At 40.8% G+C, this 22,019-nt stretch overlaps 1 protein-coding gene across 2 annotated transcripts in view; it reads right to left on the bottom strand.

Moving 5' to 3' along the window:
• Positions 1–309: 309 nt before the first annotated feature.
• LOC101746521 (peroxidase) overlaps positions 310–22,019 on the bottom strand; it is a 34,059-nt gene continuing 12,349 nt past the window's right edge. For both annotated transcript variants that reach the window (XM_038011187.2, XM_062668526.1), the window contains 10 exons: positions 14,738–14,943; positions 13,816–13,986; positions 12,351–12,509; positions 11,102–11,320; positions 9,761–9,958; positions 8,964–9,100; positions 7,392–7,559; positions 6,201–6,442; positions 5,287–5,453; positions 310–2,387 (listed from right to left, as the gene is read on the bottom strand). In XM_038011187.2, the coding sequence (XP_037867115.1) occupies positions 2,173–2,387; positions 5,287–5,453; positions 6,201–6,442; positions 7,392–7,559; positions 8,964–9,100; positions 9,761–9,958; positions 11,102–11,320; positions 12,351–12,509; positions 13,816–13,986; positions 14,738–14,943 (1,882 nt within the window). In that variant the 3' untranslated portion in view covers positions 310–2,172. The remainder of the gene's footprint in view (positions 2,388–5,286; positions 5,454–6,200; positions 6,443–7,391; positions 7,560–8,963; positions 9,101–9,760; positions 9,959–11,101; positions 11,321–12,350; positions 12,510–13,815; positions 13,987–14,737; positions 14,944–22,019) is intronic.

Genomic DNA, 22,019 nt, shown 5'->3' with positions numbered 1-22,019 from the left:
ACAACGTCAAATATCGTTGACATTTTTGTTAAAGACCAAAGCGAAGCCGGAGCGGGCCGCTAGTAAAATATAAATTAATACGTTGTATATATTAATATTATTTAGAAATGAACAGAAGTTATATGACAGTTATTATGGCTTAAGCTTTTGCTATTAAGACACTGTATACGAGTTTTTCAAGTATGGCCAACACCGCGCCAGTGGGCGGTCGATCCTCCTTACATGCTTTACAAGAGCATTAATTCTTGCTCTATCTATGCTAATAACAACTACACAATACTATGCCAACAATAAGAAAACAATCATGAGTTCTTTCTTAGTTTTATTTATTTATAATAATTAACACTCGAATCAACATACATTACATTAATAAAGAACTATTATTAAAAAAAAGTGGTTTAAATTTATGTTGACATTTGATCAGAAGAGTGAAGACTATTATAGATAACTTTAAAATATGTCATTAGTAATACGCAGGATTGTTTCTGTAGATAAAGCTGCAATAACCAATCGATAAACAACGTTCATTTACTATTTTAAACTAGTCGTTTTAGTTCAAAATTCTAAACCCGTAATGTAGGCAATGACGGACAGACAGACAGTCCCGCGCTCCGGTGTGTCAGTTAATCTACTATCTATCGTGCTAAATTGTGTTCGGAGTTAGTAGCGCTCATCTCATCTTCATTGTCGAATACGGCTCCAATCCACATTAACAATGAAGCTTTGTCATTTCTTAATTATGTATACAAGCGTAGAATAATAAATTAATTTTATTAGCTTACTACAACGGGAATTACCTGAGCTGTTTCACCGTTTAAATCGAAATGTTAAAACAATAGATAAGTCGATTAAATCCAATCTATAATTATAACAAAAAACAGACATAATCCAAATTGCGAGATTGTAGACGTATAAAAATGTAAATGTATTTTTGATTATTACACGTTTGACGAAATTTTGTATCGACTTGTCAACGTCCTTTAACACATGCGTAATGTTCCAGACAATAAACAATTCAACTGTAAATTGATTGAATGCTATGAACCGAATTCAAGAATGATTTGTGGCGCACTAATTATGTAAGAAATTGTAATTACGTAATTCAAATACGGATGCTCTTATTGTCATACCAATCGACACCGGAAAACGTTGTAAGGTATCAGTAAACAAAAGTGATAGAAACGTTATCTTCTTGGAAATTTGTATCATGCACCTGATTACTTCACGCGCCTGATAGTATTGCAATACTAAAAATACGAGTATTTTTCTCATCTTTTCATATTTTATTAAAAATAATTTAATATGAGAATGCAAGTTGTTAGATTTAAAATTTGAAGCGCCTAAATAACTGATATTAGCAAAACAATTTTTCCAGAAAATAGCTCAAAAGTCTTAGTTATAAAAAAAAACAATCTCATTTTAAAATATAATTTCCATTTGAACAATGTGTCGTTTATTATAAATAATTGTGTTTCACTAATAGGAGGTATTTAATAAACAATAACACAATAATATTAACAGATAATACATAATTACATTCATTGATATATAAAAACCCTACATCAATGATTACATCAAAGTTGGTACTACAACAGACAATAATAAAATATTACTTAGTCATTATTAAATGCAATACTTAGCATTGAATAATAATAACAGTGGCATTGGTAACATTACATTTTTGTAATGAAATTTGTTTGACGTAGACTTGTTTTAGCAAAAAAAATCAATAATTTAATTGCCATGACGTTCCAATGATTAGGTCTTTTAATCAAAATAGTAATTACACTACAAATGCTAAATTAGTAATGTAAAAAGCACTTCATTTACCGAATTATTATTAATTAATGATTAATCATGTAAAAGGCGGTCATGGAAAACAATTTTCAACTAAATTGAAATAAAATGCAAAATGTTCACGAAATGTTAGATGATTCTTCGAACTGGTAGACTGGATTGCTGTCGACTTTAAGATACTTCTGGTTTAAAGATAGACGCTGTCATTACCACAAGCCATCTCCGGAAGCGCAGACCAGGGTCTTAAGCGTCAAGGTGTTAGGCAACTTTGAATAGAGCATGATTTGTTTTCATTGGTTTGTACTTGCTTAGCTTATACATCTATAATATATTTCTTATCGTAGTAACCCGAATTGTTACATGGTGGTGTATACACTACTTCCCTTTCTTCTTCTTGCCGGGTTTGTCGGTTTTGGTGTTGGTTCCGTCGGCCCAGGGCTTGAAGCTGGGCTGCGGGAGTTCCATGCAGTCCACGAGCGGGTTGGTGGCGCTGACGGCCTCCATGACGCGCGGCTGGGCCACATCCAGAAGGGCCTCGTTGGCGCAGATCACGCCCGCCAGAGTCGTCTTCCGTATTTCCGTCAATTGTTCTGCGTAGGAAAGTTTCTATCAGTGTTGTCTGATTTTTTTTTGCCTTGTAGCGTGCAACATTCGGTCGCATTCGGGCGTCATCGGTCGTGATCGGCATTCCCGAACGCGCAGGTGTCCCGTGACGTCATACAACAAGATTGGCGCGCGTCAATTTAAGTTGAATGTAAAAACGTTATTTTAGTTTTAATTTGTATCTTCTAGTGCCTAGCGTTGTTTACTTTACTTTTGGTTTATATTTTAATATGGTACACATTATAGATATTGTTGAAATTGTGTGTTGGACTTTTATATGTTCGGAGTAAAATATCCCGCGAATGCGAGGGACAAATAACAAACCACAGCCTATCTATTCTAGTAACCACGAGGGGTAAATTTTTTTTTTTTTTTTTTTTTTATTGCTTAGATGGGTGGACGAGCTCACAGCCCACCTGGTGTTAAGTGGTTACTGGAGCCCATAGACATCCACAACGTAAATGCGCCACCCACCTTGAGATACAAGTTCTAAGGTCTCAAGTATAGTTACAACGGCTGCCCCACCCTTCAAACCGAAACGCATCACCGCTTCACGGCAGAAATAGGCAGGGTGGTGGTACCCATCCGCGCGGACTCACAAGAGGTCCTACCACCAGTAATTACGCAAATTATAATTTTGCGGGTTTCATTTTTATTACACGATGTTATTCCTTCACCGTGGAAGTCAATCGTGAACATTTGTTAGGTACGTATTTCATTAGAAAAATTGGTACCCGCCTGCGGGATTCGAACACCGGTGCATCGCTTCAACACGAATGCACCGGACGTCTTATGCGTTAGGCCACGACGACTAAATGATCTAGTATGAACTAGATTCACAGAACTGGTAGAGGCACAGAATTTACGGCGCTCTGACCTGACGTTTGCTAACACTAGCCCGAGTAAGAGCCGTGCTTCACAGAATCTACAACCGGATCGGAAACGCGATTCACTGAGGAGATCGGTCTGAATGAATGCATCGCGGTGTGATGAGTATTAAGTCTAGAGCACACCACGAGACGGAACTGTAGGAATGTTATCTTTCGAACTCTAGTCAAAAACCAGTTTCTGTTTTAGTTAACTCTCTCAGAATAATATTTAATGCAACTATCTTTAAGATTTAAAGGCTTTAATGTTTTACCAAAAGTAGATTTGCCTCATGCTTTTAATTTTTAAATAATTAACTTAAATACCGCATAATTACTCAGTTTTAAAATGTATACAGGGTGTCCCAGAAAGAATAGATAATTCTGAAACACCTCATAGTAGAGCTATTGAAGATTCAAAAAAAAAAAATAAAAAAAAAATTCTTAGGTAGTACCCAAATTAAAAATAAAGAAAAAATACCAAATCTCAGGTTTAAATTTAAGTTCAGATTAACTTTTGTAAAGAATTACACTAGCTACTCATACGATTTCCTGTATATTCCTTAGTATAGTCCATGTAGAATATTATAACACCAAAAAGCCTATGGATTTAATTTATTTGTAGCTGTTGTATATTCCAGAAACGCACAGCAGTATGGAAAATATCAACTTTTTTTTAAAAATACGTAATTTGGGTCATTGACTACGCCAAGGCTTTTGACTGCATCAACTGGAAGAAAATGTTCGACGTGATGCAAGAGATGGGAATACCGGACCACCTCGTCTCCCTTGTTCAGACTCTATATATGGATGGAATTACGAGAGTCAGAATGAACAATGAGTTTTCCCATCCATTTAAGACCGAACGTGGAGTCAGACAGGGGTGTATTCTCTCCCCACAACTCTTCAACCTCATCGGTGAACACATTATGAGGCTCGTTCTGGAGAACTGGGAGGGGGGTATTCGTGTAGGAGGCCACCGAATTAATAATCTTCGTTTCGCTGATGATACCACTATAATCGGTACCTCGGAGCTAGAGCTGCATGAGCTTCTGAGGAGAGTGGAAGTCGTTAGCAAAGATTACGGACTTTGCATCAACCGATCCAAAACGAAATTGATGTTTGTCGATAGAGCTGGCACAATGACACGCACTCACGAACTGCGTGACCTGAACGTGGTGCAGGAATTTGTGTACTTGGGGTCATTAATATCCAGTGACGGTGATTGTGACAGGGAGGTGGTCAGAAGGGCCCAGATGTCAAAATCAGCCGTGAAGCGATTGGAGAAGATTTGGAGAAATCGCAGCATAAGCAAAAAAAACTAAGATAAAGCTCATGAGAACCCTTATCTTCTCCATATTCTTGTACGCTTCTGAGACGTGGACCCTCAAGGGCCGTACCCGATCGAGAATTGACGCATTTGAAATGTGGTGTTGGCGCAAAATGTTGGGCGTATCATGGACGGAGCGCCGAACAAATGTGTCAATTCTCGAGGAGCTAAACGTCAAGACCCGTCTATCTACAATCTGTATGCAGCGTCTCCTCAAGTACTTCGGACACGTGGCCCGACAAAATCCTGAGAACTTGGAAAAATTAATAGTTGTAGGTCACGTGGAAGGAAAGAGAAGTCGAGGAAGATTGCCAACCAGGTGGACGGACATTATCAAGGAGGCCACAAACACCAGCGTCCCGGGCGCCATTAAGCAGGCCGAATGCAGGCAGCATTGGAGGAAGCTGGTGCAAAAACTGGACCAAGGTGGTCACGACCCTCAGTAATGAGGAAACGACAGAGAAGAAGAAGAAGAATTTGGGTACTAGCTAAGAAATTTTATTTGAATTTTTTATTTTGTGTCCCCAATAGTTCTACTATGAGATGTTTCAGGATTATCCATTGTTTCTGGGACATCCTGTATATTTAACTACGTACACATTATATTTACTGATAAAAACACATAACATCCATTTGTTAATTTATTTAAATATGAACTGGAAAATTCTATAACTCGGTGTTGGTACTTACCGGCGGTGAAGCCGACAACCGTGTCAGAGGTCTCATACCAGAAACGGTCTCCGATCTTCAGCCTCAAGAACTGGTCTGCGATGAGACAGGTGAGAGTGGGTCCCAGGAGTCGACCCTTAGGATCCTCGGCCAAAGCGCCCGTGTACAGATCTATGTCCTCCACGTTACTGGTGACAGATTTCGTTGATTTTACTTCATAAAATACTTTCAAACTATATTTGGGTAAACTATAGGTAAGTAAAAAAAAAACGTTGTTGCCACCGCCCGCCCGGGGACTCTTTGAACTCGCTGGTGTGCTAGTTTCGTGGTAGGACCTCTTGTGAGTCCGCGCGGGTAGGTACCACCGCCCTGCCTATTCCTGCCGTGAAGCAGTAATGCGTTTCGATTTGAAGGGTAGGGCAGCCGTTGTAACTATACTGAGACCTTAGAACTTATATCTCAAGATGGGTGGCGCAATTACGTTGTAGATGTCTATGGGCTCCAGTAACCACTTAACACCAGGCGGGCTGTGAGCTCGTCCACCCATCTAAGCAGTAAAAAAAAAAATAGGGACGATGGTCGCACGGGTGGGACCGAACTGAAACCACGCTCTGGCACCAGCCATTAACTGGCTAATAGTAGTAGTAAGTAAACGTATTCTTAATTCAAATTTATTAAAATTTATTTTCTATTTTTTAGTTGGATTTTCTAAAAGCGTATTTTGTTAGTTGTGTTAAACTATTTGTTTATTTTTAATTTTTAAGTTGTATTTCAATATTTTTTTAAATTTTGAATTGTCATCGATCCTTAATAGGTATACCAAATTTCGAGTTAATCCGACGTTTTGAAGGGGGTCAAAATCATGTTCAAAGATTCCGTTACACACTAACATACGTACGTCTGAAGCTAATAAAAGCGTATTAAAAAGATCTTACTTGTAAATCTTGTCGATTCTGCTCATGGAAGTTTCATCGAAGATGTCACTTAGATCACTGAAGCTGCGCGGTCTGGAGAGGCCGCAGTGCTCCCTCCAGTGCGGGTAGGAGGGCAGGCCGTGGTCCCTGCCGCGCTGGATGTTCAGCGACACCAGGTCCAGGCCGCAGGGGCCGAAGGGCCGCGCCGGTGTCGTCGCGTTGCCGCTCGCCACCGCCGGGTTCTCGAACAGGTGATTGCTCAACTGAAAGTATTTTTTGATCCAGTTTTACTGAATTGATAACCTACCGCAGGTCGATAAGGACTTCTTTTCCAGCACCAACATAAGTAGCAGAACTACTGAGTAACAGTATACATGTTGCATCTGGAACTCAAGATTATTTTATCAAAGGAATTGCAAGGTCCACCACTGAAGCAAAGTCTATCCATACTACCTTTTTTTACCACGCACCATCCGGCGAACCATAGAACGAACTTCCTTCCACACTGTTTCTTGAGCGCTCTACAAGTGACAGATCCACTCAACTCAAATGATGTTGTTACGTATCCCCACCGTTAGTAAGTACACAAATATATAATTTTTCCAAGTATAAGTATAATATAACACGATGCTATTCCTTCCCCGTGAAAGTCAATCGTGAACATGTGTTTATGTACGTATTTCATTAGAAAATGATTTAGAGAAGGCGGCACGCCACGAAAACTCTTTTGTCGTGGCCGCCGGAAATTACATACCCGATCCTGTGGACCGAATGCTAAACAGTCGACGTCACCCTAAGCACGTCATTACGGATCCTCCCGATCCGGTGCTTTTAGATACCACAAGCACCGGTCATCGTTCTCGTCGAACCCGTCGCTTGCGACGAAGGGCTTGACGAGTAAATTAACCCATAGACACAGCCCACTGAGTTTATCGCCGGATCGCTTTTCCGATCCGGTAGTAGATTCTGCGAAGCACTACTCTTGCTAGGGCCAGTGTTAGCAACACTTTCGGTTTGAACCCCGAGAGCTCACCTACACGTTAGGGTAAAGCTGAAATAGTCTCTCATGGCTATCAGCATAGCTAGGAAAAAAATTTGAAAGTTCGTACACGTCTGCGGGATTCGAACACCGACAGAGTCGCATCGCTCGACACGAATGCACCGGGCGTCTTATCCACTAGGTCACTTGGGATATTGGTATTTATTATTTACCTCGCTGGTAACGTGAGGATCAACCGCGTGCACGAGGGTGTCCATGGCTGACTTGACGGCGTTCTTGCTTCCCTTGTCGTTGTACAGCGTGTAAGGGTTGAACAGCATCTGGTGGAGCTGGATGTAGTTCACTGTTCCGTTGTTCGCTTCGACGTTGTGAATTAAGCCCTGAAAGAGCAAAGGTATTTATGGTAGGCAGCGGCTTGGCTCTGCCCCTGGCATTGCTGACGTCCATGAGCGACGGTGACCACTTACCATCAGGTGGGCCGTATGCTCGTCTGCCTACAAAGGCAATAAAAAAAAAAAAAAGGTAAAACTAATTCTCACGAAAGTTTTTTTTTGAACGAACTTCCTTATGGGACGATGCGGAACCGGGAAAAAACGTCCGTAACGTAAGATTTTTATTATTTATGTATAGCCTTAGTATGATGGCCATACAGTGTCTAAGGTATAGTCTACGTGAAGACGGTTATTATTATTTTTCATATAAATAGATGTTGTTTTGTATGTTATCTATATATATAAAAATGAATTGCTGTTCGTTATTCTCGTTAAAACTCGAGAACGGCTGGACCGATTTGGCAAATTTTGATGTAGAATTATTTGTGGAAGTCCAGAGAAGGTTTAAAAGGTAAATAAATAATAAAGTAGTTTTATTTTTATTTTTATCAATAAAAAATCATAATAAAAATGTATACTCGAATAATTATTTTCTATATACCTCGAATAGAACTTATAATTAATATTTTTATAATAAGGAACTTCGTTCCTATCCGGTGTCCCACGACACCACACATCTGTTTTTTTATTGCCCTTGTAGGCAGACGAGCATACGGCCCACCTGATGGTGAGTGGTTACCGTCGCTCATGGACGTCAGAAATGCCAAGGGCAGAGCCAAGCCGCTAATTACAGATATGTTACACAGATGTATTACACATGTAATGTTAAGTGGTTCCTAGAGCTCACAGGCCACTTGAAAGCCACCGCTTCTATTGAGATGCAAATTTCAAGATCCTAAACATTACTGTTCAACAATAGTAACTATTGTTGATCGAAGTCCTAAACATTACTGTTCAACAAAAACTTTGGCTCAGATGTTCGTAACCATCAAAACAGGTTAAACTGATAATTGGTACTTTAAAGCCTCAACTGTCTTAGGGTAAGCAGCGATTTGTGTGGAACCGCAGTCGGTGAAAGATGATCAGACTACCGCACAGATAGGTACTACCACCCTGCCTATTTCTGCCGTGAAGCAGTAATGCGTTTCGATTTGAAGGGTGGGGCAACCGTTGTAATTATACTGAGACCTTAGAACTTATATCTCAAGGTTGGCGGCGGTATTTACGTTGTAGATGTCTATGGGCTCAGGTAACCGCTTAACACCAGGTGGACCATGAGCTCGTCCACCCACTTAAGCAATAAAAAGGAAAAAAAAAGATCTATGATAGATGGCGCTATGGGAGCGATTCGCGTCAATACGAATGGCGACTTCCTTAAAGTACCAAAAAACCTCCAATTGATCAAAGTTGATTTAAAAATAAAAGCTTTGCGTGCGGGAACTCCATACTCACAGGCAGGAGTGTGTGGGCGAATCTGAAGGCGGCTGCAGAGAAATGGTTGGCGACGGAGGGGTCCACGGTCGGGTCGTACATGTCAGAGTAGCCGCTGTCCTGCACGGTCAGGTTCAGAGCCCACATTACGTCCTCACCTGGAAACAATGGCTTTGTTATAATAATAACATCTGTACACCCTATAACCCTTTCGAACACGAAGATGGTTGAACGAGCTCACAGGTTACTTGGTATTAAGTGGTTACTGGACTCATAGACGTCTACAACGTAAATGCGCCAACCACCTTGATGGTGAGATATAAGTTCTATGGTCTCGCTGTCTATGCGCCATTTTCGGACCACTGTTCGAAGGTTAAGGCGGTGCTCTGGAGGTTTTTCGCTTTAAGGGACTTGTTCCTACTCGAGTAGTAAGCGGTTGTATCGTTGGCGAATAAGGCTAACTGGGTCGGCGGCGACCGGGGAATGTCGTTGATGAATAAACTAAAAAGGAGCGGCGAGAGGACATAGCCTTCTGGGACTCCAGTCGTGAGCGGTCGCGGGGAGGAGCACCCGCTACTCGATATCGAAAAGAGCGGTTCGGTGTGTCGTACTGTATGCACCGGGCTTTTATAAATATAGGTTTCTTAAATTTATTTTGATTTATTTTAAATGGGATGCTACGTATAATAAGTGGTTAATAGCGGCTGAAAATAAAAATGATTTTTATTTCTTATAAGGTATTTAATAAAGTTGTCTCAGAAGTTTGAAGCAATGCGTTTGTTTAAATTCCCACGTTGTTATCTAAATTTCATACTGACCTAATATCGACGGCAAGAACTCAGAATAAGTGATGTGCTGCATCTGTGCCCCAATAATTTTCCTGGTCTCCTGGAAGACGATCTCATCGGTCCAGGTGGGGTTGTAGATGCGCAGTAGCGTCGCCACGCGGTTGTGCTGTCGCGCCCAGATCAGGTGCATGGTCGTCAAGTGGAGATTCTCGTTGGCGCGGTCGTCGCCTGACCAACAGAGATAATTTTTATTTTTGTACGAGTCAATGAGCTCGTCACTTGAATGCTGCTACCTACCTTGAGGGATCAGGTTTAGTTCTGTCGTATTGTATAACGGCTGTCCCACCCATATTCGACCCAAACGACGGGGCAAAATAAAACTACCGTCGCCCAAAACGTGTCTTGTCAGATCCCCCGGATACACTCTTTTTTTATTTTATTGTTTAGATGGGTGGACGAGCTCACAGCCCACCTGGTATTAAGCGGTTACTGGAGCCCATAGACATCCACAACGCAAATGCGCCACCCACCTTGAGATATAAGTTCTAAGGTCTCAGTATAGTTTTAACGGCTGCCCCACCCTTCAAACCGAAACGCATCACTGCTTCACAGCAGAAATAGGCAGGGCGGTGGTACCCACCCGCTCGGACTCACAAGAGGTCCTACCACCAGTAATACTCTCGGTACTTTTAGGCCCCTCAAGCACCGGTCACCGTCTTCGTCAAACTCGTCAACTCCGACGCATAGTTCGACGTCAGAACTAACCTATAGACACACTGAGTTCTCGCCGGATCTTCTCAGTGGGTCGCAATTCTGATCCGGCAGTAGATTCAGCGAAGCACTTCTCTTGCTTGGGCCATTCTCTCTGGTTGAGCCCGTGAGCTCACATACCGGTCCGTGCGAATTTGAAATAGCCAATTAGGCCACCAACGATTAGGTAGGGAAATAAAAACAATGTCCCACCCTTAAAATCGGAACGCGTTACTGTTTTGCGGCAGAAATATGCAAGATAATTATATCCACCCGTGCGGACTTGCAAGAAACCATATCACTAATATCATGTCTTAAGATTGCGTATGGAACCCTTTTAATTACGTTTTCTCTGTTTGTCCGTTTGTCACAGAGCTTACTTAGATACTGTTGGCACTAAATATACTTTGTATTTTTGAATGGTATGTGTAATTTACAGGCTTGTACAATGGCGTGTCGAATTTTTAAGAAAGTACTGTAGTTTTGGTCGAAATCGAAGTAGATCTATTTAGTAACATAATGCAGTAGTTGGCAAACAGAAATACATGAAGATCAGAGAATTTTATAAAAGTTTTTTTTTTCATGATTTAATATTAAAATTAAACCCAAAAAAACAATCACCTGATTCAAAACAATAGCGTCCTTTAGCGCTCATCTCAACCGTATTACAGCCGTCATTTGGATCAGTGGAAGGAGGAAGGAGATCTCTACTCCCGACCCTCAGCATCCTCAGAGTTCCACCAGTACCGTTTCGGAGCTGGCCGGCTCTGGCAGCCGTATACCCGTAGACCGTGGAGCCATCGATAAAGGCTGTGGCTTGGTTGAGCTGCTCACGGGGACCTGAAGATTTACTTTTTTTAGTGGAATCGTGGAATTCACAACATTCATTCCTTGAAAACCTTTGAGTTCAGAGTGTCATGAACGTCTCTCTAAAATCTATATATTAATACGTGAAACAAAAACTTTTTATCCCTTTTTACGAAAATCGTGCGGACGGAGGAGTATGAAATTTCCCACACTTATAGAGAATATAGAGAAGAAGTGCACAATGCTAATATTTTTTTTTAATTATGCATTGAAAATACATTAAATCAATAAAGAAAACATTACACACACCACCATTTACTGGTGGTAGGACCTGTTGTGAGTCCGCGCGGGTGGGTACCACAACCCTGCCTATTTCTGCCGTGAAGCAGTAATGCGTTTCGGTTTGAAGGGTGGGGCAGCCGTTGTAACTATACTTGAGATCTTAGAACTTGTATCTCAAGGTGGGTGGCGCATTTACGTTGTGGATGTCTATGGGCTCCAGTAACCGCTTAACACCAGGTGGGCTGTGAGCTCGTCCACCCATCTAAGCAATACCAGCTATCAGGTCCAGGTAATAATTTTTTTCTTTTTTTATTACTTAGATCGGTGAGCTCACAGCCCACCTGGTATTAAATGGTTACTAGAGCCATAGACATCTACAACATAAATGCGGCACCCACCTTGAGATATAGGTCTCAAGTATAGTTACAACGGCTGCCCCACCCTTCAAACCGAAACGCATTACTGCTTCACGGCAGAAATAGGCAGGGTGGTGGTACCCACCCGCGCGGACTCACAAGAGGTCCTACCACCAGTAATTACGCAAATTATAATTTTGCGGGTTTGATTTTTATTACACGATGTTATTCCTTCACCGTGGAAGTCAATGCTGAACATTTGGTGAGTACGTATTCCATTAGAAAAATTTGTACCCGCCTGCGGGATCAGTATGAACTTCATACGTCACGTTTGTCCAAAGAAGTTTTGTTATATCTTAGAAAGAAATCGCTTTGCAACTTTTGCCATGAATGTAACTGTGAGGTGAGGAGCGTGTAGAGCTTACCGTAATTACAAGTGAGTGCTGGAGCAGATCTGACGAACTCCATGCAGGTGACGTTGAACGCATCGTAGAACGGATCTTCCACGTCCAACTGGACCGGGAAGCATTCTGGGTGCGGCGGCTGAGAGGGGTCGCAGCACGACAGCGCACTGCTGTTCTGACCTGGAAACGAAGCTCATAGCTAACAAAGCACAGTTACCGGTGGTAGGACCTCTTGTGAGTCCGCGCGGGTGGGTACCACCACTCTGCCTATTTCTGCCGTGAAGCAGTAATGCGTTTCGGTTTGAAGAGTGGAGCAGCCGTTGTAACTATTGACACCTTAGAACTTATGTCTCAAGGTGGGTGGCGCATTTACGTCGTAGATGTCTATGGGCTCAAGTAACTACTTAACACCAGGTGGGCTGTGGGCTCGTCCACCCATCTAAGCAATAAAAAAAAGCTGTTTTAGAAGTTAGACCATTTAGATCTCCTTATTTGCACATTTTAACGCAACGATATTATATTAACCGTGATAATATGGTGTCTATGCACAGTACAGGGTTTACCAGGTTGCTGTCACATACATATGCTATTGTTTCACAATAATTGAACTTTTACTGCTGCATCAACTGTTTGCGGCAGTACTTTATACTTCCCTATAATTTAATTATAAGGAGTGATAGTAAGGGTGTATATTTTTGTGGCAAAGCAATCAGGGGCCGCGATCTCAACGGCAGGATAGCCGTTATAATTGAACGCAATTGGGACTTCGTAGGTGTCATACGTTAGGTGGCAACATTCAAGTCTTTTTTTTTCCTATCTATTCTGGTGAACTCGAGGGGTCATACCAGATTCACCGGGCGAGTAGGTGAGCTCACGGGACTCTGACCTGACGTTAGCTAACACTAGCCCTAACAAGAGCAGTGCTTCGCAGAATCTAACACCAGATCAGAAACGCGACTCACTGAGAAGATTCGCTGAGAAACTTAGTGGGCTGTGTCTGAGGGTTGTTCAAATAGTGATATTTGTGGACTTCGTTAGATAGACCAACAAAAGAAATGACTTATCTATCTCAAATCATATTTTAGCATTTTAGGCAGCGGCTTGGCTCTGCCCCTGGCATTGCTGAAGTCCATGGGCGACGGTAACCACTCACCATCAGGTGGGCCGTATGCTCGTCTGCCTACAAGGGCAATAAAAAAAAAAAAAAAAAAAAAATGGGTTGAAAAATGACCGAAGCTATACTTCATGATTGTATGACGTGCCAGGTTCTTAATATAGCGTTCAGGCTTGGGCCAGTTCGGCTTTAATCAAGTTAAAATTTGTAGTGTGCAGCTCGCCTAACCTTATATTTGTAACTGCACACACTAAATTATGACAGTATTACACGAATTGTCGACTTGAACAGTTCTCTTTTATTTTGCCTACGTCACTCCAATACATAGTGAATCACATGTTAGCCCGACGATAGTATAGATGGATATCTTACCTTTGCTAAGAGCAGTTGCAGTAATGTCGTGGTCTACGAATTGTCCCCACACGGCCAGCATCACAGTGAACTCAGAGTCGTGAGCGTAGCTTGCTCTGTGGACGGTCACGCTGACGTCTCGCGCACTCGGCAGAATTGTGCCGTTGACGCCCGTGCGAGGGGCACTTATGCCTGAAACGGGCATTTATAAGTTACGACTTATATTTTACGAGAAAACTTAAAAGTCAAGAATCAAATAAAGAAACGATAATTGGTAATTAAAAAAAGTACTAACTATTAAAATGTTGGTATTTAAAAAACGAATTATTAGTCCGGTGGGGTTTTTTCGCTAATTCTTTTAAAGAATGTGGCGGTTTTTTTTTTTGGAATTGGTGTTAGAGACAACATGTTTCGACATTCGACAAGTATGTTTTAATGTCATTTAATTTGAAATAAATGATTTGAATAGGAAGTAAGCGCCTCGATGCATTAGCAAAATGGTGATGCGAACTATCACAAGAGATGAGATTCGGAACGCGTCTATAAAACCCCACAGTTGATACTAACCATATAAAGCGTAAAAAATAGTATTTCTGTTTACGTGCTTAAACATGTGTTGTTATTATGGATGAATACTGAAGGGAAAAGAGGACGCGTCAAACATCTCAGGATGGGCACCAGCGCAGAACAGCTATAATGAAAAGGAGCATTTCACTCTGTCATTTATGTCATGAATGAATGCTAGAGCAATATTTTGTAGATTATGTTTACTTAAAATGGGGGATACCGTGAGTTTCAGTTTGAAGAGTAGGATTTGACTTCATTTGTCAAAATACGCGCGAATCCATTCATGTTACGTCTGTGGACTCTGCCAACCACTTAATACCAGCTAAAGCTCTAACCTTACAAAACATAAAAAGCGCTGAACTACGAAAATTCTTACCGTCAGCATAATCTGGAGGAAGAACTCTTCTGAACGGGATCCGAGAGACGCCAAATTTGTAAGGATTTTTTAAATTGTTACAGCTGCCATCTTGAGCTCTATACTTCGAAGTTGGACAGGGCGGTGGACTGTCAACGCAGTATAGCGGCTGGGAGAAGGTGCCGTTGATGAGTGGGCCAACTCCAATACTACCATTGGTGCTTATCCTAGAAAGAAAACGATAGATATTAGAGCAAAAAGGGATTTATTTAAATTAATTATCTATGTAAGAAGGTGCAATTAATTGAGTACCAAAATAAAATGAACGATTATGAAGATTAGATTAAATTTGATTAGATTTTAGTTTTTATTTTTTTATTATTGTATTGTGATGTGTCTTTTTGAGGTCGTTGTTACAATTTTTTCTTGATATGTGTATTCGGTATCAGTAGAGGATGACGTTTACTGTTACTTTAGATATTTTCAAAAATATGCGATGTGATGTTTAGAGCTATTAAAAATTTAAATTTAGACAAAATGTCATCTAAACATTTGAACATTTTAATCCCAAATTTGCATCAGTCCAAATTTTAGTCAGTACGTAGCAGTTGAGACTCCTGTGACGAGCTTGGCAGCGGCTTTTGTTGTCTATGGAATCTGGCTTTAGAAGCATCCGTTGTGTGGGCTACTCGTAAGACAACATGAGTAATCCTAACGGAAATAAAACATGTTTATGGGTTCAAATCTCTCGGATCGGTACTTTCAGATATGAATTAATGATCGTGTTAAATTACGTGCTATAAATCTGCACAGATAGGGACTACCATCCTGTCTATTTTATAGTTGCATTCCGGATGGAACGGTGAGATGGGAGGTGAGACGATTAAAAAGGAAAATTGGCTGAACTTAACACCAGTTGGGCCGTAAGATTGTGTACACATCACTACATAGTATAAAACACAGTCGCTTTCTCTGTCCCTATATCCCTATGTATGCTTAAATCTTTAAAACTACACAACGGATTTTGATGCGGTTTCTTTAATAAATAGAATGATTGAAGAGGAATGTTTATATGTATAACATGCATTTTTACATTAAAAAATGTAATAACATGCATTAAATAGTGGAGAAATCAATAATAAATTAGTTTCCGAAGCGAAGCGATTGCGGGTCGCTAGTATGCAATAAACATATAGTAACAACTAACATAAGCTCGTTTGCTCATCTTATATTTGAAAATTATGGCAATATTTTTAATTAAGTCGTAAGTTGATAATGTATGTACATATATGAGCAAAACCAGCTAGTTCTCTCACCTTATTTCGTGAACCAGTTTTAGAAAACTTACTGTGTGGCTGTTTCGATCAAGAGAAGATTAAAATTCATCATATCCATAATTCGAAGTGTTTTAATTAAGTATTTTGCTGCTTAGTAATATTATTCTTAATATTACTCATTCTATTTTTACTTTTCTAATTTCAAGATGTTGTCAACTATTGCAATATATGTCTCGATTGCATCTTGCAAGGTTTCATACTTCAGTGATCTTGCATGCAATAAAGGTGACATGTGCTATCTACTTATTGCCAATTTGTCAATGTTTCGTATTGACGATCTCATTGTCGGTGCAGGTAAATCAATAAATAAATAAACATGGAAGTCTGTTTTGAACACGTGTCAGGCTACTTAGATAAGTAGCTGCCGTAGGACTTGCGACCCGACATAGTCTCCTTACTCGTTGCGAATACTCATTAGACGGGAGACTGTTTACAGTGGACCATAAATTGTACATTTGAACAGTTATTGAATCTTGTAGAACTGTCCGTGCCGGTATCGAGTAGAGGGAACCCGCACTCTCCCTCATCACATTAGGGCGGGAGGGTCGCAAGGCTCCGCACTCTCCCCTTTACTATTTAGTTAATACATCAACGATCGCCGGCGAGCCATCTAAACCTCTTCGCTGATAACACTATTTATCTGGCTATCTACCACTCGAGTAGGAAGAAATTGTTAATTTATCGGTGACTCCAGACCGCAAGTAGTTCCGGAAGTGGCGCATCGACATCAACGAAAAACACAGCCGTGCTCTTTAATAGGGGTCATACTCGCGATACTCCAGCGAGTATCTCAGGCGTGGTAACGACATCACTCCATTACCCTCTTTGGCCAACCCATACCGTGGGCCTCGAAGGCCACGTATCTAGGCGTCACCTTCGACAGAGGAATGACACACCATCCACACATCAAATCAGTCCGCGACCGAGCTGCGTTTTTACCCAAAAGACTCTATTCCACGTTTTTTTTTTTTTTTTTTTTATTGCTTAGATGGGAGGACGAGCTCACAGCCCACCTGGTGTTAAGTGATTACTGGAGCCCATAGACATCCACAACGTAAATACGCCACCCACCTTGAGATACAAGTTCTAAGGTCTCAAGTAGTTACAACGGCTGCCCCACCCTTCAAACCGAAACGCATTACTGCTTCACGGCAGAAATAGGCAGGGTGGTGGTACCCACCCGCGCGGACTGACAAGAGGTCCTACCACCAGTAATTACGCAAATTATAATTTTGCGGGTTTGATTTTTATTACACGATGTTATTCCTTCACCGTGGAAGTCAATCGTGAACATTTGTCGAGTACGTATTTCATTAGAAAAATTGGTACCCGCCTGCGGGATTCGAACACCGGTGCATCGCTTCAACACGAATGCACTGGACGTCTTATCCATTAGGCCACGACGACGACGATCTGCAAGCGAAGTAAATTGTCCCTTCGTAATAAGGTGATACTATAAAAAATTTGCATACGTTTCGTCACAATTCACTCGCACTTACATAACCTTCTTAATGGGTCGCGGTTCCGACCCGGTGGTAAATTCAGCGAAGAATTGCTCTTGCCAGGGCAGATGTTAGCAAAGTCTCCGAGGCTGAGCCCTATGAGCTCATCTACACGTCCGGTAAAGCTAGCACAACCCCTTGAGGTTACTAGCAATAGATAGGAAAATTAATTAACTGAATTGATTTAATTAATTGAAATGAATTGATTAATTGAAAAAAGAAAATGTCAACCTGTGTAAACTCCAAACTGGCTATTTTAATAGCCTTGTTTTGTAAAAGAAACCGTGGTTCGATCTACTTACAAATAGATTGGATTATTTGTGCGTCACCCGATACTGCGGGTTACTGGTTTCGGCATGGAGCGGTTGACCAGTCAGAATGAAGCCAGACTAAGCAAGATCACGTTACATGGTTTAGTTGCGCGATATTAAGTTACTGCCTCAACCAAACAACAGACTATATCGTGGATTTTATTCTTGTGCACGACGTTCAGTGGTTTTAGCGTGCCTATAGTCACAGCTCACAGATCCGAGGGAGTAATTGGGATATTATCCCAAATTAAGCTTTATTTTCTATTCATCAAAACGTTTCAGCGAATCTAGATAACTCGAGCTGTCATTATCGCACCCCATTTTACATTTGCGGTACCTTAGCGTGGCATTTTCACGCTAACGACCTATATGTTTGTTATAGGCACAATCCATGGTATAATTTATTCCCCTCAGAGTTTGCGCTTGTCTTAAATGAACTGTCTTTGGAAATAGTAGATGTCAGTAACCAAGAGAATAATCTAATGCGTTCAAACTATATAGTAGCTACGGAAGTAATCATACATGCAAGTTAAAAAAGAATAAATATACCTAGGGTTTCTCTAAATATCTTCAACGAACCCGAGCTGTCTCTAACGGGGAATTGAGCGCAAGCGTTTTCTTACTGAAGGATAAGATCCCAGGAAAGCGACAAACTAAAGGACATTTATAAAAAAGTTATAACATTGAAAACTACTTTTTTATTTCGTGGCAGATGTAAAAGGAAACGTAAGATCATAAATAATCTTTATGACTTATTACTGTTCAATTGGACGTGGTATAACAAGATGGGACCAAATAAAAACAAGTAGGTTATTTCAATTAAACTTATTGTAATATTAATTATGTATAAATAAAAATTTATCTATCATAGTCTATCGAAGACAGAACTGATGAGAAGAGACCACCGTCGCTTTGACAAACGGCTGTTAATCATTAAACAATTTTCAAAGGTCTATAAGGGATATTGCAATAGGACTCCGGAAACACCAGGATGAGACGTCATTTCATGAAGCTTACAAATCTAGTGTTTAAAAGCCTAATTTGATCTATTGCGTATATTTTTTCTTTAAATTAAGACAATACATTCTTGACGATTCGAAATATTAATAACGACTACAAAAATGGACATCACTGACTCCCTTTTACATAACTGCATCCAATTGATGTAATAAGTCCGGACGTCAACGAGCAGAGAGCTCCAAGATACTAGGTCGATCAACACTAATCCTATAATCGATGTTTTGAATGCGGAAAAAGTAGAGGTTTACTTACATAGACATTAACCGAAGATCGTACTTTTGTACAATGAGGTATATTGCAGAATATTAAATTAGAAACAATTTGACGCTTCCAGGCATTATGAGTGCGATTATGTACTTCTGCGAGTACAGCATTTTGCAGAAGCTAAGAATGGGGTATGAGAAAGAGCGCTATTCTCTCTCAGCACCAATCCGTCGCTGTCGAGCTGGGGCTTAGGATAGGAATCTTACTCGAATCCTGGTCCTGAAAGTGTTTCGTGTCTCATCCTATGGGGTCCGGCGAGGGAAACTCAAGAGGACGACGTGTAAGCTACTCTACTCGTCTTACGAAAGAGTCAGCGACGGCGATTGTTCCCACTCCCCAACCCGTATGGGTTCTAACTCAGAGCGGTATAGCGGGAGTACGAGTAAGCGGAGCCGCCTAGGGGGGGCTATGGAAAACCCGTCAGACGAGTGACTTTTTTTATTGCCCTTGTAGGCAGACGAGCATACGGCCCACCTGATGGTGAGTGGTTACCGTCGCCTATGGACTTCAGCAATGCCAGGGGCTGAGCCAAGCCGCTGCCTAGAGACTTGGTGATCATATCGCCGACGATTTGGCGTAGGGGGTAGGATATCGGGGAGAGATGCTCTCCATACGAAACAATTCACCCCACACGCGGGTTATTGAACGACAGGCGTTTTAGCCGGTTCAACTGCGACATGCATCGTCTGCCACCCCCAAAGCGCAGGCGGAACCTCTGCTACTTATCCATATTAAGTTGTCTAGCTATAAATAATACTCAAACTTTATTTTAATAGCCTACGAGGGTAAACCATGAGCCATCTGGGCAGCGCAAACGAAACTTTTTTTTATTGCTTAGATGGGTGGACGATCTCACAGCCCACCTGGTGTTAAGTGGTCACTGGAGCCCATAGACATTTACAACGTAAATGCGCCACCCACCTTGAGATATCAGTTCTAAGGTCTCAGTATAGTTACAACGGCTGCCCCGCCCTTCAAACCGAAACGCATTACTGCTTCACGGCAGAAATGGCCAGGGTGGTGGTACCTACCCGTGCGGACTCACAAGAGGTCCTACCACCAGTACCAGCAACTGACATAGTTTTCAGAATAGCAGCTGTTTAGCAACATTCACATTTAGTATTATTTCAGAATATCACCTATACGAATGTGAATCAAGGTATCAAGAAAAATAAAAAAGTGAATTATTAATTTATCGTTTGCCAAAGGACTTTGGCACTAAGTTGCTGGGCGCTTCGAGGTCGCATTTAAAAAACGTTGAAAAAAATGACACGTAATTGAATGGAGGTTATTTTATTATCTAATATATAAAATTCTCGTGTCACAGTTTTCGTTGCCATACTCCTCCGAAACGGTTTGACCGATTTTGATGAAATTTTTTGTGCTTATCCGGTATCTATGAGAATCGGCCAACATCTATTTTTCATCCTCCTAAATGTTAGGGGTAGTCCACCCCTAAATTTTATTTTTTATTTTTTAGACAAAATTTTTAATTTCTATTTTTTTATGATACAACATACAAAAATACATACAATCCTCAATTTTCACCCTTCTACGATCAACCCTTATTTTTTAATAGCCATTTTAGTAATTTAATCATTTTCTATCCCGCTCGATAACATCAATTATTATCACTTGGTAAGTTATCCCCTCCATGTGTCTACCGGTGTCACTTCTCACCCTGTAAACAGCACGGAGTAGGGATGTTACCTCTACAGTTTTCGGCTATTATTAGTGTTTATGCTTCAAGCGTAGTAGTTAAACATTTTTAGTTCATCGCCTTGCATGTCAGATGAAAAATGTACAAAAAATTTCCCTAAAGATTTCACTAACGATACAATCACAAATGTCAACGGATATCCAATATATCGTCGAAGGAATCCAGATAATGGCGGACAATCATTTATTAAAAACATCAGCAACACAGACATTGATCTTGACAATCGTTAGGTCGTGCCATATTCACCCCTGCTGAGCAAAACATACAATGCTCATATTAATGTTGAGTTCTGCAGTTCTGTGAAGAGCATCAAATACATTTGCAATTATGTCCATAAAGGCAGTGAGATGGCGGTGCTTAGAGTGGAAAATATGAATGTACACACACAAACATTCGCTTGAGGCGTTGAACAGGACATTGAAAGATATTAAAAACAACGACAAACTATTTGGTGGCACTCTGTTAGTCCTTTCAGGTGACTTCAGACAAACACTTCCCGTCATTCCACGTTCAACATTCGCTGATGAAATCAACGCCTGCTTAAAATCATCGACATTGTGGCGTAATGTTGAAATAGTACAGCTGAAAGTAAATATGCGCGTTCAAATGCTTCAAGATCCATCCGCTGAAACATTCTCAAAACAACGATATCGGCGATGGAAAAGTCACTATAGCTGAAACTGGATACATAAAATTAGCGAATGATTTCTGCACTATCATTGATTCGCAAGATGCTCTCATTGAACAAATATTTCCCGATGTACACACGAATTACATAAATCTCGAGTGGCTTGCAGAAAGAGCAATGTTAGCTGCAAAACATGTGGACGTTGACATTTTAAATCTGAAGATACAACAGTTATTGCCAGGAGACTTGGTATCATATAAATGTATTGATACAGTTTGCGATGACACTGAAGCTGTGAATTTTCCAACAGAGTTTTTGAACTCACTGGATTTGCCAGGCATGCCACCACATAACTTACAATTAAAGGTTGGATCTCCAATTATTTTGCTTCGTAATTTGAACCCGCCACGGCTATGCAACGGTACGCGATTAGATATTAAAAAAATAATGAAAAAAGTTATCGAAGGCACCATTTTAAATGGCAAGTTTCGAGGTGAAAATATATTGATACCACGAATACC

The sequence above is a fragment of the Bombyx mori genome, chromosome 5 (assembly GCF_030269925.1).
Source record: "Bombyx mori chromosome 5, ASM3026992v2".
NCBI lineage: Eukaryota > Metazoa > Arthropoda > Insecta > Lepidoptera > Bombycidae > Bombyx > Bombyx mori.
Note: the sequence above shows the minus strand (reverse complement) of the source record. Positions and strands in the feature narration are given on the sequence as shown.